The sequence below is a fragment of the Myripristis murdjan genome, chromosome 2 (genome assembly GCF_902150065.1).
Source record: "Myripristis murdjan chromosome 2, fMyrMur1.1, whole genome shotgun sequence".
In the NCBI taxonomy this organism is placed as follows: domain Eukaryota; kingdom Metazoa; phylum Chordata; class Actinopteri; order Holocentriformes; family Holocentridae; genus Myripristis; species Myripristis murdjan.
The window spans coordinates 16,623,318-16,639,624 of NC_043981.1; the positions used below are offsets into that span (position 1 = coordinate 16,623,318).

At 43.6% G+C, this 16,307-nt stretch overlaps 1 protein-coding gene across 1 annotated transcript in view; it reads right to left on the minus strand.

The window, feature by feature from the left end:
* LOC115372915 (zinc finger protein GLI2-like) overlaps nt 1-16,307 on the minus strand; it is a 99,137-nt gene that overhangs the window by 71,489 nt on the left and 11,341 nt on the right. Inside the window, exon 2 of the mRNA XM_030071083.1 lies at nt 15,280-15,396. Within this exon, the coding sequence (XP_029926943.1) occupies nt 15,280-15,379 (100 nt within the window). The 5' untranslated portion in view covers nt 15,380-15,396. The remainder of the gene's footprint in view (nt 1-15,279; nt 15,397-16,307) is intronic.

Sequence of the window (16,307 nt, forward strand, 5' to 3'; positions counted from 1 at the left end):
GCATCACATCCTCAATGAGGCGTTTTATACAACTGCACGCACTCCTCGGCCCGCGCATCCCTGAGAATGAGGGATGAAGCTCATTTACCCGCATGCAGGACGTGATGTAAACATTACGTGGGCTATTAAGTGACCAAATATCCCGGCGTATCCCAGAAAAGCTGATTCACTCATGATTTCACCCTCTCTCCCTGCTGAATCACAAACCCACTCCCTCGTCTTCTTCCACTTATCTTACCATGACGAATCCCCTCTATCTCCCTGCTCCTTAGAGTTTACATTTTATTTATGGTAGTAACGCTTCAACGCCTCACTTATCTCATCGTTTTGTGGTCACAGGAATGTTTTCAGGCCTCTGTGGCACTACTTGACCTCCGTACTGTACTGCAAGCTTTTTCTGCTGTTGCACTTTGGATATGTACTCGCTCTGTGCAATTAAAGAGAAACCTTGATATACTGTTGCTTACAAAGCATAATCGTGCTGTGCAAGTGTGACCGCACCAGGATACTTGGTGGAGTGAGACTGGACATGACACAAGCTGGCGTGAGGAAATGTGGATTTCTTTTCTCTCTCTCTCTCTCTTTTTTTTTTGGTTTGCTTTATGTGGTCGGTGTTTGTCTGGGAGGGCTTTCTGAAGGCCAGATGCCTGGGGATTTCCATCAGCTGGTAGGGAGAGGCTCCGACTGACGAAGGGAAAAAATGAAAGGAGGGCGGCGGGGTTGTCGAGGGCTTTGTGGTTCAAGAAGACGAGTGTTGTAACCGAGATGTCACAGCGTCAATCGCCACAGCTCCTAATATCTGTGCATCAGCCACCATGTTTCCTGCTGGAGTGCCCTCAAGCAGGACACTGAACCTCCTTTTACAGATTATTTTCAAAAATGCTTTCCAAAGATAAATTTCAAAGCAAAAATGGGCAAAATGAACAGTTTTGGTGGCATATGACACATACAGTATAATGTATGATTACTATGTGACCCTGGCTGGAACCAAAACAATCACCGTGGTGGGTGGAGTAATACAAATGTAATTTTGCACATGGCTTTTAAAGAAAGTTCAGCATTTTTAGTTTTTTGATGTGGGTGGAAAACTTTTCCTGAACTTTGTAAACCCCTTGTCAGGGACTGATTGTTTTAACTTTCTGGTATTCCTTGTTTTGTCCTCTACAACATCAACAGTGTCGTCCCTGTATAAATAAATGCTAAGAAAAACAACAGCACTAATACAAACTACAGTTAGGCCAATAAATCAGTTTCACTAATATCGACCTTTTATTAAATATTGGACACTGAATATTCAGTGTCGTCCACCTCTGATATGAAGGCGGTTCCTCTCTGACAGCAGCTACAGAAAAAATGCAATGACTTTTTTCACATTTAATTTGGTAACTCATTTGTACAATAATGTTTTTTCACTTCATTTAAAGGCGGGAATCTGTCTAAGATGCCCCCCCCCAACATTAGCTGGGTGTAGTGAGTCGCCCTGCTTTGAGCTGCACACACTTTATTAATTTATTAGACTTGGTGTCAGCGGAGATGTTTTGGTCTTGATGTCAGAGGCTTTTCGACTCTTACGAGGACAAAATTTGATGGAAAAGACTGAATCCCTGTCATTTTTGGGCATGAAAACATTTAAAGATATTAAACTTCAGCATGAAGTTCCAGCGATCAGCAGCTTCATCACAAAAATGTCAACATCAGGCTGCAAACAAAGCCAACACTAAATGTTTTTTTCTGTGATCATGTCTCAAAAAAAGAGGCTCGAGAAAGGGCGTCTTCTGTCCCCAACCTCGTTCCTCTACCTATCTGCTCCTCCCACTCTTCAGCTCTGTTTCTCACCCCCCCAGCCCGACTCCTAATCATGCAAATAAGGCCCGGTCGGGGTGGGGGACAGGACGGCGCTCACAATAGCCCCTCGGAGCACACTGCCCAGGCCGGAGTGATTTGTAATGCTCAGTGATTCTCGATGTGTCGTGTCGTGGTTGGTTGGCTGCGCAGATCGGATCAGTAGCACATGAGTAGACCGGCCTTCCCTGTTGCCCGGGCTTCTCCTCTAAAACCAGGTCCAAGATCAGCAGAGGAGCTGGTGAGCTGCTTGGATCCCAGCTGGTCTGACAGAAATCATGGGAAACTATCTCTAACATGGATTAAAGGGGCACTGAAGAAGATTTTTACTGATCATAAAATGCCTGAAGCGGGTTGATCCGAGCTGTTCAGTGACAAATACCAGTAACTTAATGATCATTTCACCAGCAGTCCGGCTTTCATAATTTAAATATCGAGACATTCCCAACAACACTCTGTGAGACATTTCAGCTACAAAAGCTAAAACGCCTAAATTCAATTTTGAAGCAGTTTTATTTTTTTCCAGTAGCTATTATAGTGATATATCATTCCCTCGCTAGACACAATAGCTGGCTTATGTTTTTTTTCTAGTGTAAAAACGTTACTGTATCAGTTATTGAGGCTTTTTTAGAGGAGACACGTTTAGTGTTGTTGTAATTCCTACTAATCACCACTAGAGGTTGATAAAGGTCATGGAAGACTTACGTTAAACTTTAAAGCTGCAATAATCAAAATTGCTGTGGGATGAGTGAGGACTGTGTAGACTCAGCAGCTTGGTCACTTTTTCTAATCACATTTTTTTTTTGTCACATTTAGACAGTAATTGAATTTGTGAATTTTGAAAATAGTGAAATCAACTCAACCCGAGCGTGATCTTCCATAGTTACACATTTTTTTCATCTATTTTTTTTAAATATCTTTCCCATAAGCCTATAAATTGTGTCTCTGTATGTCTTGTTTTAGCAGCTTTTATTTTAACACCTTATAAGCCGATATCTATCGATATCTAGTAATTCCAGTTTATTTTTGTGGTTTTGCTCTGAACAGTGTGATAGCCCGGCCCTGGGAGCACACATGGCACGCACAGTGACACATACACTGACCCTCTGTTTGCTTAATGGGTCACAAGCTAAACCAACACACACACACACACACACACACACACACACACACACACACACACACACACACACATACACATTTCCACATGTGCTGTGTTTTCATTCCACCATGAGCAGATGTGTCCGGGATGGCAAATAAAAACCCGTCAGTTGTACCAATCTGGGCCGAGTCTTCGCCAGCATGTCCCACGCCCTGACCTGTTTACACAAGGCGCTACAGTACCCCCCCCCCCCCCCCCCACACACACCCCTCTCCAACCCCCCCACGCATGCCGTCCTGTCTTCTGCATCCCTTCCCCTCCTCCTGCCCCCCCTCCCTTCCCCCTCAGTGTGTTTATTATGGTTGGGGATGATCCGCGGCGCTGTGTGGCTGTGCTGTCAGACGGTGAACTAACAGGGGAAGAGACAGGGGATCTGAGTCAGAGCGATCGCCGACGTTCCCATGGTGCAACTCTGCTTCAAAATTCCTTCATAACTGTGTTCAGGAAGCCATCGAGCAGATCTGTGGTTTCCAAACCACGGTCCTGGCATCAAACAGAGTCCTTGAGAGGGTTTCTAGGGGGTCTCCAACAAAATGAGTAAATTTAACTGATTAAACTTGTAACACCAGCTGCAGTTACATAGACAATGTTTCTTCCACCTGATTGAAATCATTCTGATTGGAGATTCCAGTTCATCTGTTTCCATGGAGACTAAATAAAGTGATCTGATAGGATGTGCATCTACATGCCTCAAAGCATTTAATCAGAATAAAACTTTTTAAACCTGCGCAAAGTGGCTCTGCCTGCTGGGAAGTGTCTGATCTGCTGGGAATATAAATATAATCCAGACTAAGTTTGTCAACAGTTGCGCTCCCATCAGGTCATCGATCAGACTGTAAAAATGAAACCTGGCTGGCTGGTTTGGACTTTTAGCCTGGGATTCCGGCTTCGTTCATCTTTTCAAACATCTTGTTTGGACGACTCATGGTTTCCAGCTTTTTCCCCACCATGGAGGCGTTCAACAATCCTTTACAGATTTAATCTTGACAACAAAAGAACTGTATCAGCCACAGTCCAGTTGTGTTTCTGTCCCTCCTGGAAACTTGTCACGTCACCTGATGTCCTCACCACGTGGAGCAAACATGAGCGGAAAGAACAGATTTATTCCAACCAGAGAGAAATGATCAGATTAAGAACATGGTTATTAAGTGCTAATATTTTGCTATTGAGCAGATTATAAAATGTTTACACCAGCCCTTTCAATCCGATTGAAAACTCCTTCCAATCGGGCCAGTCTCTTCAGACTGAAGTGGTTACATGAGGCATTTTTATTCTGATTCATCTTTTATTCTGATTATTAGTTGAATATTAGGGTCCTTGTAAACACAGCTATTGAGATCATTTAAAAAAAACATCTATTATGGTAACAGGATTTGCTCTCTCCACTGTAATCTGATCATCTAAACAGACGGGATAAACAGGCGACAGAAATATTCCCAGATCAGGCTAATTTGAGTTCAAAGGTTTTGGCATGAAAAGTTTGTGAATCCATATTATAGGAAACATAATCGTTGTCTTGAGGGAAGTGTTTCTCCTTACCACTTCTGTCTTTCCGTAGGACTTTTCTATCATGCGTGATAATTCCCAGAAATATAACTTCTGCCAGGGCACTGCCTCCTTTCTTCATAATCTAGGAAATGGTGGGTTAATTTACGGTTGTGCTCACTGTAAGTCACTCTGGTTTAAGAGCATCAGATAAACGCCTTAAACTGCGATGTAAAATGGAAACAGGCCTGACATAATGGAACCAAAGTCTGCCTGAAACACGGGGGCCGTAGCTGCTAGTTTCCTTACAAGTTTTTCTTTTTCTTTTTTTTGCTAAACTGCTGGCCGCTGTCGATCTCCGTGCCGCGTGCTGTTCCAGCTGACTCCGGTGCATCTGAAGGGGCTCCATTCTGAAACGCCATAAATATGTATTTTGGAAAAACCTTGCTAATCCGGCAGTGACGGCTCCAACAACACAGGTGATTTTCCATCGTCGAAAGGAGAGTTATTGTGTTAGCAACTAAGGCAAAGGGCTTTGCACATGTGGTTTAATAGTAACCCATTTTGTGACAAATCGCAATATGTGCATCTTGAAGAGTCTCACTGTGGCTGTTCCTCACGGTTAAATGTGAGCTCTCGGTGCTGAACCTGGGATTTACCCCCAAACCTCACAGACACAACCGTCTCAAGAGGCAGGGAGGTGCTGTGCAGTCTGGTCGACCAGGAAAAGAGGGATACCAAGTAGGAAAAGAAGACGAAAAAGGGAGAAAAAAAGAAAAAGAGCCGGGGGAGTTTTGGCTTAATCCTCTAAAACATCCATATATCGCTCCCAACCGCTCACTCCCCACAGTTGTAAATCTCCAGGAATGTAGCCTGTTGTTTTTGGAATTAGCGCAAGCAAACCTTAATGGCTTTGAGAGATTGATGTCTCCAGACGTTGCCTGAAGCTCATGGTTGCATATTTCAGCCCTGGGATAGCTGCAGTCGACCAATAATACTTACTAAAATGCAGAAAAACCTCACTTTGATCCTCAAGCCGAGTGAGTGGTGAAAAACCACACAACCAATTTGCTTTACAACACGGCCTGTGTCTTTGCCGAGACATAAATTAAAACAGAAAAGGAGGTATTTGCAATAAATAATAGCTCTGCCCCCGTTTCTTGGTCTTTTGCGTTGAACTTGCTCCGTCTCCCGCATTTATTTTCCTTGCGCTTATCTGTACTTGTGTTTGTAAGAGTCCTATTAAAAGCACTCTATAAATTAGCCCATTATGTTTCTGAATGTTTTAGAGATGTGGATCTGTCGCCGCACAGGTCGAGCAAGGCATCCAAACGGCCAGAGTTACAGGTTAGATTCTTGCTCTATTTCATTTAAACAGATTTTTAATATTTTATAATTGTTATTGCTGTCGCTCTTGGTGCCCTTATGACAAATTTACATACTCATGGCTTTTTTTTCCCCACCAAATGGCACGTCTGTTGAGCTTTTCCAGGAACCCAGCGTGGGTTGATTTCCAGGAGATTACAATACGTTGCACGAATCTACATATGTGTGGTTCATCTGGAATATCTAGGCCAATGATACTCCTTAATGACTGTGCTCGAGCCTGAAAACAACCAACAAAAAAGAGAGAGAGAGAGGGAGAGAGAGGGAGAGAGTGCCAGTGCAAGTGAGGGCAAAAAGCCTCATGTAGGTTTTTTTTTAAAGCTGATTTTTATCCGGCAGTCAACCGCCTGCCTATAAATAGACCAAAAAATACAAGAAAACATTCTGTTTTCACTTAGTACATCTAATCTTGAGGGTCCTTCAGACCAGCCTTCCCCCCCTGAGTGAAACTTCAGATAAAAGAGGACGGGGGCATCTTGGAAAGTCATCAAGCTAAATGTTTACAAAGAGCCGCAGAGATGTATGTGCGCTCCGAAATCCCATTAGCCCGGATGATTCTGAGTGCGCCCACAGTCGACTCACATGTGAGTTCTCATGTGGAAACAAACCGTCCACAGACACGCTGTGATTAGTGGAAAACTGAACCGAGGGGCCACATATGAAGAGCGCGGCACGCTGCGAGAACTCACATCTGAAGACAATAATTTCCTTAAAATCGGCTGAAATTATCCTGATTCCAGTGGAGTGCTCGCCTTTGATTTAAGAAAATTGCCACAAATACATTTTACGTCTGGGAACGGCGATTTCTCTTAATATTGGAAGTTATCTCATCGCCTTGGCAGACCTTCCACTTGTTTGAAGAAAAATAAGATTTCATTCTCATTTCTGAAAGCATAAATAACTTGAGAAACATTTCTGCAGACCGGTAATTTCAGAGTCCTTTTTGTTTATGATGTCATAGTGTCATGTGTGCTGTCATAATGTAATCAATGCCTCTCTGTCAATTATATAAAGTAGTTGGCAAAGCCTCGGTTAATGATATCATAATGTGATTGTAGTCTATGCAGTTAGTGTAGTCTCTCTCTTTGTCAGTGAGGTCATAATGGTCTGTCTTTCTGTCTGTGTATTTCACAAAAAAGACCATAATGGAAATAATCTTCCATGATTTATGTAAATTTTAGCATCTTCCTTCATCATCTTCAGAATCTGCTTCATAATCTGATATATAATTATCGCAATTAGCAGCACCCATTCCACTGAATCGATCGAGCAGTAGAAAACGGATTCTTTTCCGTGCTAAAGTGCATTGCAGCCGTCCAGCATGATCGAGAAATAGACTGGGTTTGTGTGTAAGAAGTAGTTTTCTGTGTGAGCGAGCCCGGGCTGCTGTCAGGGGGCTATTTTTCCTGCTCCTGCCTCTCGCACGGCCTCCCTGGGCAGGGCCTCATTTAGACAGCAGAGGGGCCGGAAAAGAGAAAGGAACCCCGCCCCCCTCCTCCTCCACCACCTCTTCTTCTTCTTCTTCCTCCTCTTCGTCTTCTTCTTCTTCTTCTTCTCAGGAAGATTAGTGGCCGTTCTTTTCGAGTAGGAGGTGGACGCTGAGCCTTTTTCGGTCGCATTTTTCTCTGCCAGTGGGCCTGACCCCCTGAGTGCTCCCTGTGCAGCTCGCCGGCTTGCGGTGGGGGTCTGCGCATCCAGCCGCCATCAATTATTCACTGTCCACCAGCCCCCACTTTACCGGCCCCGATAACGAAAGCTGTCCTTATCGCTAACCCACCTCTCTTAAAATACTATTTACACAGCCGGGACCCCGTCTCCATTCATCTAACCAAAGGCCTATTGTCCCGAGCTCAGGATTCATCACAATCAAGCTAATCCCTTTGTTTCTAACGGGCAGGCCGGTCACCACGGCTTCAGCTCCACTTCAACACACAGCCTCGGACACATGGCATTACATATGCTGTTTGTTGGTCACTTTTTTTTTTTTTTTTTTTTTTTTAAGCACCTTACTGCAGAACGAGTGCCCAGTCCCAGTTCGGCCCCAAACCCCGGCACTCTCATTGCTCACACTCAGCCCTCTGAACTGCTCAGGACCACCGCTGTAATGTAATAGTGGTCAGCTGCACCTGCGCATGGAGAAAATGCCACCCCATTAATAATTATCAGGTTATTAATCTGTGTACTGTGAGTGATTTGTTTCCTCCCTGCGCCTTATTAGTTAAACAATTTACAGACGACTGCAGCCAAGCCAGCAACTTCTTCTTTTTGTCACTTGTTTAGTTAGTAGCGTTTCATAAATACGCATGAATCGATGAGAAAATAAGCTTTTCTGAAAAAAAAAAAATGTAGCCTACTTTTTGCAGATGTGTGTTTTGAGACCTAGTAGGGAATACTAAGCCTGTTTACGTCTGCCCCCCCTCGGTCTGCCCTGGGGCGGCCTAGGAGGTGCTAAGTACTTAGGTCCCTCCCTGTGGACCTGCCCAACTCAGCAAAAAGACCTGGGAGGCTGCAGCGAAGGAGGGATGGATGGAGGGAAGGAGGGAGGGAGGGAGTCCGGGGCGGCTGTAGCGCTTAGCGCGGCACATCAATCTCCCTCCCGAATGACAAACTCACTCTCAGCAAGATGTATGTCATGAGCCACCAAAGCCAGTTAATCAAATCATTAGCGGCACCCAGTCCTTTCCCCTGGCCTAGTTTGCCGACACAGACGGAGAGGAGAGAATACAATGAGCACCGGCTCCAACCTGCAAAAACTGAGCTGCTTCGCCACAATTGACTGTTTCAAAGCCCACAAAAAACACACAAAAAAAGAAAGCTGCATTATTGAATTATTTAAAGGTCCCACATTGTTTGCTTTCAAGTAAAGTAAAAAAAAAAAAAAAGTAGTTTCTTTAAAAAGCCTCTTTATGGAATTATTTTGAACACTCCTCATGCACAACACTGGGCTGTTGGCCCTGATTGGCCGACAACAGCGGCCCCTCAGGTTTAAATGAGGCAATCCTGCTGAGATCCAGTTCAAACTCTGCAAAATCTGACTGATTGGAAGGATTTTGGTAATGCCTTTAAGTGAGAGGAGCCAATCAGGGCCGAGCCGAGTTGTGATGCATTTGCTTAAGTGTGTCTGAAATTGCCTGTAAAAAAAGAAAAGAAAAAAAAAGGTTGATTTTTGAATTTTAAATTTAACCACTCAATCAAAATCCATTTTTCCTAATGTCATCTTGAAACATCTTCGATCATTTATGCATATAAATCGAGGGAAATTTGAAATCCAATAAGAGGGCGCCTTTAATTCTCCCAAGGGCAGAGACTTGGAGCTGACACGCGCATCAATAAGGCTCAGCGGATTCATATATGCTGTAATTCCTTATGATTTTAGTGCATTTCTCACCAATAGTTTGCCTCTAAATACCTTCCGTTATTGTGAATGGGTTTGAAATCATAAAGGTCCCCAAGATGGCGTAAATCTGTGTGCTCTGGCCCGGCCTGTATAACCAGACAGATGCATGCTGTCAGAGGAAATACAGGCGCTCATTTGAATCCATTAAGTGGGCAGCAGAGCCCGGGGCTCGGCGAGGGGAGGCGCGGGGAGCTTTTGCCCAAACTCCAGCAGTCCGCCTGCAGCACTGGGACCTTTTCCTCAGTAAACAACACAGCGACCGGGGTCCAGGAGTCACCGAGCCAGAGTTTTATTTTAGCGCCTGCTTCCTTCACCTGCACAAAAATAAAAACCAGGAGGGGGTCGGGGTGCAGCTCACAGTGGACAGAGCAGGAGGAGGAGGAGGAGGGGCGGGGGGGTTATCATCAAAAAGGGACCAGACAGGAGAGCCTGGAGCACCTGGGTCCATTCTAATTGACTCCGAGCGTGGCGTATCCACTTTTTAAACAAAGTGACTCTCACTTGAGCTTCATTATATGCGCACCCCATTTCCATAGGCCTCTGGGAACGGGACCTGGGCTGCTCACATAAAATAAATGACCGCTCCATGATAAATGGTTCTATTAGCAATCCAGATTGTTAAACTGTGATATAACAGATCGGAGAGGGGCGCGGGGGCCCATTCATTTTCCTCCCTTCTGCACACATACACCGCTGTAAATAGCTTGTTTTTATGTGTAAATAACATATTAAAACTCGGCATTAGCCGTGTCCTTTGATAGAGAGGAAATTGTTCTGAATAAATAACGTGGGACGGGAATATAAAACAGGGCGGGCTGTTATACAGCCGGCGTCTAGGCTCAGAGGTGGGCATGACTTAGGTGACAGGAATTCTGCAGCTCATAGTAAACCATACACTGACAATAAAAGGGGCCCGGAACAGGGGCAGTATATTAGAATTGTCTACTTTTCCCTCCGCCGGCCTGCTTGGGAATGGGCTTTCAGGTTCAAGGACCTTGTCTCGTCTGCCTCCCTCTCTCATACTGCATATTCACTTATCAGGGCCTGGCAACAGGAATAATAATGCATATTACCGCGATAAGTAATTGCTCTGTCTCGGCACAGTGGCAGACGGCCGCGGTTTTTAGCGCCGGGGCTGTACACGGAGAGCCTCTCCTCTGATATCCGATTGGTCGAGATGAGAGTCTGCGCTTCTTCTTTATTTCAGATTAAAATATGGAGCTATTTCCACAAAGCTGATAGGGAGGAAGGGTTATGGAATGAGGTTGTTTTTTTTTCCTGTGTGTGTGTTTACTGAAGAAGAGAAGATTAAAAATACTGAATATGACCGTACATAAACATATAGGATGGTTGTGCTCGAAGTTCATGTTAGGTTATGGTTAAGGAGGAATAAGGGTTGCACTGTTTCCTGTTTTCCTTGGTGATTTTTGTGCACGCATGCTAACTGTTTTTGATCGTGAAATACAAAGAAAAAGAGCAGCTTCTTTCTCTCCTTCTTTTTTTTTTTGTACGGACAAAAAAAAGCTTTGCAAACTGAACTGGTGAGAGCCAGTGTTAATCAGCTTAACAGGCAGGGTCTGTCAGAGTAATTCCTCCCTGCTTTCACTCAGAATAAACTTGTTCCTCTTGACAGGAACACAAATAAAGAGCCAAAGTCCTCGTCCAAATAGAAAACATCTGATAGTCACTTCACCGCTGTCTCGTCTGCACGCAAAAACTCTTCTGCCGCAAAAAAACAACAACAAAAAAAAAAAACGAATCCGAGCTGTCCGTCCTCATGTCCCACCGCTGCATTTCCATCTACATGTCTGGCGTATGGACCGGCCTGCTGCTAAACAGTTGTCAAGTCTGCACGGCAACACACTCAGCAGATTCAACGCATCGCTGAGGCTACGTTCACACTGCAGCTTCAAGTGTCCTCGTTCTGATTTTCTCTCTCACGTGTAAGCCAAATCTGACATATTACAGCCAGTATGAAAAGCAAAAAGCCATATCTAGTCACTTTTTTTTCCATTTCTGGTGGATATGTGGTGAAAAAACAGATGAGAATTTGTTGATGTTACTCAAAAACCTAGTAGTGATAGAAATAAGAACCCATGCATACCAATTTTTCCTCGCAAATAAGTCTTTTTGGACAACATTTTGAGGAGCGTTTTATAGATCAGCTATTATTAGATCTATATTTTAGGCATTTCACTGACACTCGCAGCTGGAGCAGAGTCTCAGTAAACAGATGAGGGATCCCCCACATCAGTTCAGCTACACCCAAAACCAGCACAGAATTCACAGACAGTAAAAATTCATCAAAAGTAAGAGGACAGCACTCTCGTTTTTGGAGGTTTTGGCAATGAGGTCATCCGCCTCCAACTATCTGCCGGTGCTTCCCATTCACATCAGGGCCGTGTTATCGGTAACGCCCACAGAAACACACCGAGGACGGCTATCATCTCAATCTGCCGATAAATCTCTAGACGCCAAAGATGACAGCGCTGTATGTTTAGTTTTGAAGACATACCTGGTTCTTTGGGATTCAACACCCACGAGTCTGCCTTAACCTTTTGTCTAATTTCTTACAGTGCAAAACAAAAACTGGCATGCAGCAGCTTTCTTTAAAAGATATCTACGACAGACAGGTTTTGCAGAGGGCACAGCCACTCTTGGAGGATTTCGTAGGCTTTTTGCACTTAAATCTCGTCTCTGCACTTTATTCTTGACACCAGTCCAGTGGACGGTAACTCCCAAACCTTTGGTCTTTGGTCGTTTGCTGTAACTCTTGTAACTTGTACACTGTTTCCGTGTCTTTGCCCACTGCTGCAAATCAGATTTCCCCTCGAGGGACAATAAAGATGAGCTGAACTGAGCTGCACATTAAAAAGCTTAAAAATCCCTCTCTGGCATCGAGCTCATCTGAAGTGTTTGCCTTAACGGTCAAAATGAAAACCACACACATATCAGAAATGACCTGATTTCACAAATCAGTGCAACAGCCGTGGATGATTACAGATAGATCTCGCTTCAACGTTCACTGCTGGGTATTAAAAACAAGTTTTTAAAGCAGCAGTGAGTATCAATCTGACCACCAGGGGGTGCTAACCAAGCAGAGCCAGAACTGTTTCCTGGTTCAAGTAAAGGCAAGGCAAGTTTATTTGTATAGCACATTTCAGTGACAAGGCAATTCAAAGTGCTTTACATAGAGCATAAAGGCATTAAAACAATATAAAAGCAACATAAGAAAACATACATAAAAACAATTAATAAAAAGAAGCTAAAAAGGTAGATCGCTTGTGCAAAACCAAAAGTTGAGGCAAAAAAATTGATTTCTGGGATTCAAATGAGGGCTACATTTGATTCCCACAAGGCTCCTGCTGGATTACTGGGATTATTTTGTCTCTGCAATCCAGTTTGAAAATGTGAGGCTGCAGGCTTTCAGCTACAAGGTGACACTGCTTTGAATGAACCTTTTCTGGCTGCACTCACGCATATAATCTGAAATTTGGGTCCTTTTATCTGCAGAAAGTGACGTTTCAGAGGCGCTTTGAACGAAGCTGAAGCAGCGAGGGGATGAAGTGCGCTGCAAAAGCGCAAAATCTTACCAAGATTATTTGTCTTATTTCAAGTCAAAAATGTCTTATTCCTAGTCAAAATATCTCATTACACTTAAAATAAGACATGATCACCTCAGAAGTAACTTGTTTTTAGACCATTTTCACTTGTTTCAAGTGAAAATTCACTTGAAACAAGTGAAAATTTGCTTGTTTCATTGTCAAAATTTGCCAGTGGAAAAAGTGAAAATTCACTTGAAATAAGTGAAAATGAGCTAGAAACAAGAAACAAATTTTGCCAATGAAACAAGCAAATTTTCACTTGAAACGAGAGACAGTTGTCTAAAAACAAGTTACTTCTGAGGTGATCATCTCTTATTTTAAGTGTAATGAGATATTTTGATTAGTAATAAGACATTTTTGACTTGAAATAAGACAAATAATCTTGGTAAGATGTTAAGTTTTTGCAGTGTGGGCGGAGCTAGAGCCTCACTAAATGTTGATGGACACTTTTCGGGACACTTTTCGTGGCCCTAGGGGTCTCTCTGGCCGCTAAGCCACTCTGCTAATGTGTTTTACTTCCAGATCAATCTGAGGAAGGGAAAGAGGACAGTTGCATTTGTTTTTTTTTTTTAAGATATTTAGTGAAGCTCATCAAGAAATGGAGCACAGTGGGTTGATGTGCGCGCCAACTGTCCTACATCGATATTCTCTCGTGAGCTATTAATTGTCGATGTCTTCGTCATGGCAGGCCACCAAGTCCTTCATGAAAGAGTAGAAATGTCACCAAATCACGGCGTGTATTTCCATTTCAAAAGTGGCCCCATCACGGCGCGTCTTTGTCAATCTCTCACGCGCCGTGTCATCTGCTGCTCCACCAGCCATTTTTAGTAATTCATCGCTTTTATACTCTGGAGGTAAGAACGTCTTTCAACCTCATTATACCGGGGCTTTCATCACACGTTCCCTGACATCTTTAAAACATGCATTCTCTCTCTCTTTTCCCTCCCTCTCTCTCATGTCACTCTCACCTCTACTTCACGGGACGGACACATTTAAAAAAAAAAATTAAAAAAATAATAAAAAAATCCCTGCAACTGACTAGTGGGCAGCACTTTGAATGTGGGTCAGTGTTTTTCACACGATTAAATGGTTTTTTTTTGGCATTGCTCACGCTGATTCTCCGCTGGCTAGAGGCAGCGCCGATGATTTTTTAATGGATTGGGAGAAATATCCCGGGTGGAATTGTATCTTCTGCTTAAGCCGAGATGCGTTGGAATTATCTGGCGGTATTTTAATGCTGTCAAGGAGAGGATCGCAGGGAACGTGTTGTTGTAGAAACTCAGATCTACCCTGAAACGCCTGTAACATCGTGCTCTCCAGTCGAATCGCTCTCTCTCTCATTCCTGAGAAGCAAAAAAAAAAAAAAAAATCGTTCACATCCTGTTGAGCCCCAGAGACTTCTTCATATTTCACAGAGCTGTGAAAGCCAGTTAAAGTCCGCGCGCGAGTTTAAAGTTGTTTTCTGGTGAGGTGCCGACTTTTTTTGGGCAAAAAAAAAAAAAAAAACACCCTGTTTCCAGCTTTGTTCCTTTCTTTATCAATTAATGAGTATTTCTTCATAATGGCAGGCCACCAAGTCCTTCATTAATGAGTAAAAATGTCACTAAATCACACATTATATTTCCATTTCAAAGGTGGCCCATCACTCCGCATCTTTGTCAATCTCTGAAGCGCCGTGTCGTCTGTGGCTCCACCAGCCTCTTTTTTTTTTTTTTTTTTTTTTTTTTTTCAGTAATTCATCACTTTTATACTCTGGAGGTAAGAACAAGGTCTTTCAGCCTCATTATACGGCGCTTTCATCACACATTCACTGACATCTTTAAAACATGCAGTCTCTCTCCCTCTCTCTGCCTGTCCCTCCCCGGTGAGAGAGGATCGGTGCTACTTTTCATTTAGTTCAACAACACAAACACTGGTGTTCACCTGTCCCAGCTCTCTCTTGTCATGTTATCTATTCATCAGCGTTTATGGGCTCAAATTGTGCCACACTCCTCGACTGTACACACCGAGGCGTCTGATCGCTATTAATGATGCTCTTTTAAGGCCCGACTCCATTACAATTCCTATCAGACATCTACTGTAAGTCACCTCTGACTCCCGCTGCGTTCGGGGGTACCTTATCAGGCTTGACTAGAGCCGAGAGCATCGTCTCCCAAGATGGCATTTTATCTTTGAAATGTATATTTCATCGGCCGCGCTCGCCCCCCCTCTGCCCCGTGGCTGAGTCCCTGCGAGACCTTGGCTTACTCTGACACACAGCATCTGAGGCCTGACGGAGACCGGCTGAGACACCTCTCTGAGCAAAAATAAAGAAACGTCTCGGTGGTTGCTTCAAGTGCCTGGAAAAAGGGTTCCAAAAAAAGAAAAAAGAAAAAAGGAAAAAGAAAAGAGAAGTGTGTTACCTCTCGTCACTGATGGCGAGGGTTTCTTCGGGAGGTCGCCGAACCCGTTCCCGTCCATTTTGTCTTTTTTCTCGGCGGCCGCCGACGCGGAAGTTTCCATGGCCGGCGTCAAGCGCTCTGGAAAAAAAAAGAAAAAGAAGCGAGGGAGCACAAAAGCAGCTGTTAATTGTGAATGAGTGGAGTGAGTACACTCGGAGCAGGGCTGAGAAAAGGGGGAGCGTTAATTCGAGATGAGGTGAGTGTACTCGGGACGCACTCGAGACACTGAGAGTACTCAGATGTTCCCACTTGAGAGCGTTCACGAGAAAAGGCTTGTCAAGAGCGCTGAGTGTGAGGTGCATTGTGATCTGCATCAGACAAACACCAAAAGAGCCCAAAGATACTGCAGTCAGACCTGTCACTTCAGCGCTACCAAACACAGAAAACCACCATTTTCTGTCATTTATGCATCGAGTAAAGTCATTTCTCTTAGTCCCATGAAAGCTGCAAAAAAAAAAAAAAAAAATACTGCATCATTTTAAGAACACTGCCAAATCTCCATTTTAACAAGTCGTACAGTCTCATATTCAGTTTTAAAATCTTGTTTTTCTTCAAACATGGTAAGAAATCGGCCAGTGGGATGAGATAATCCCACTTGTTTCCAACACTAATCCATTTTTTCCCACGAATTATATCAAAACAAGTGTCGTTTTCTTGACCCTCGTGGGCTGATCTACCTTAATCTACCCTGTTCCCAGTGAAAAAATCTTGATTTTAAGGCTGAATATGAGAATGAATTAGTGGAGATTTTCTTTCTTTCTTTCTTTCTTTTTTTTCCCAGTGGATCTGATTCCCAGAAAACTCCTGAAACAAGTGAAACTGCATCGGAAACAAGTGGGATTATCTCATCCTACTGGCAGATTTCTCAGCTTCTGTTAAGAAAATCAAATGAATCCTGAATAAAACACAAAACGACTCGTTCAGATGAGGAGTTTTGCAGTGGACACTTTGGCCTAGGCAAGAAAATGAGCATTCTTTGGTACCCTGCA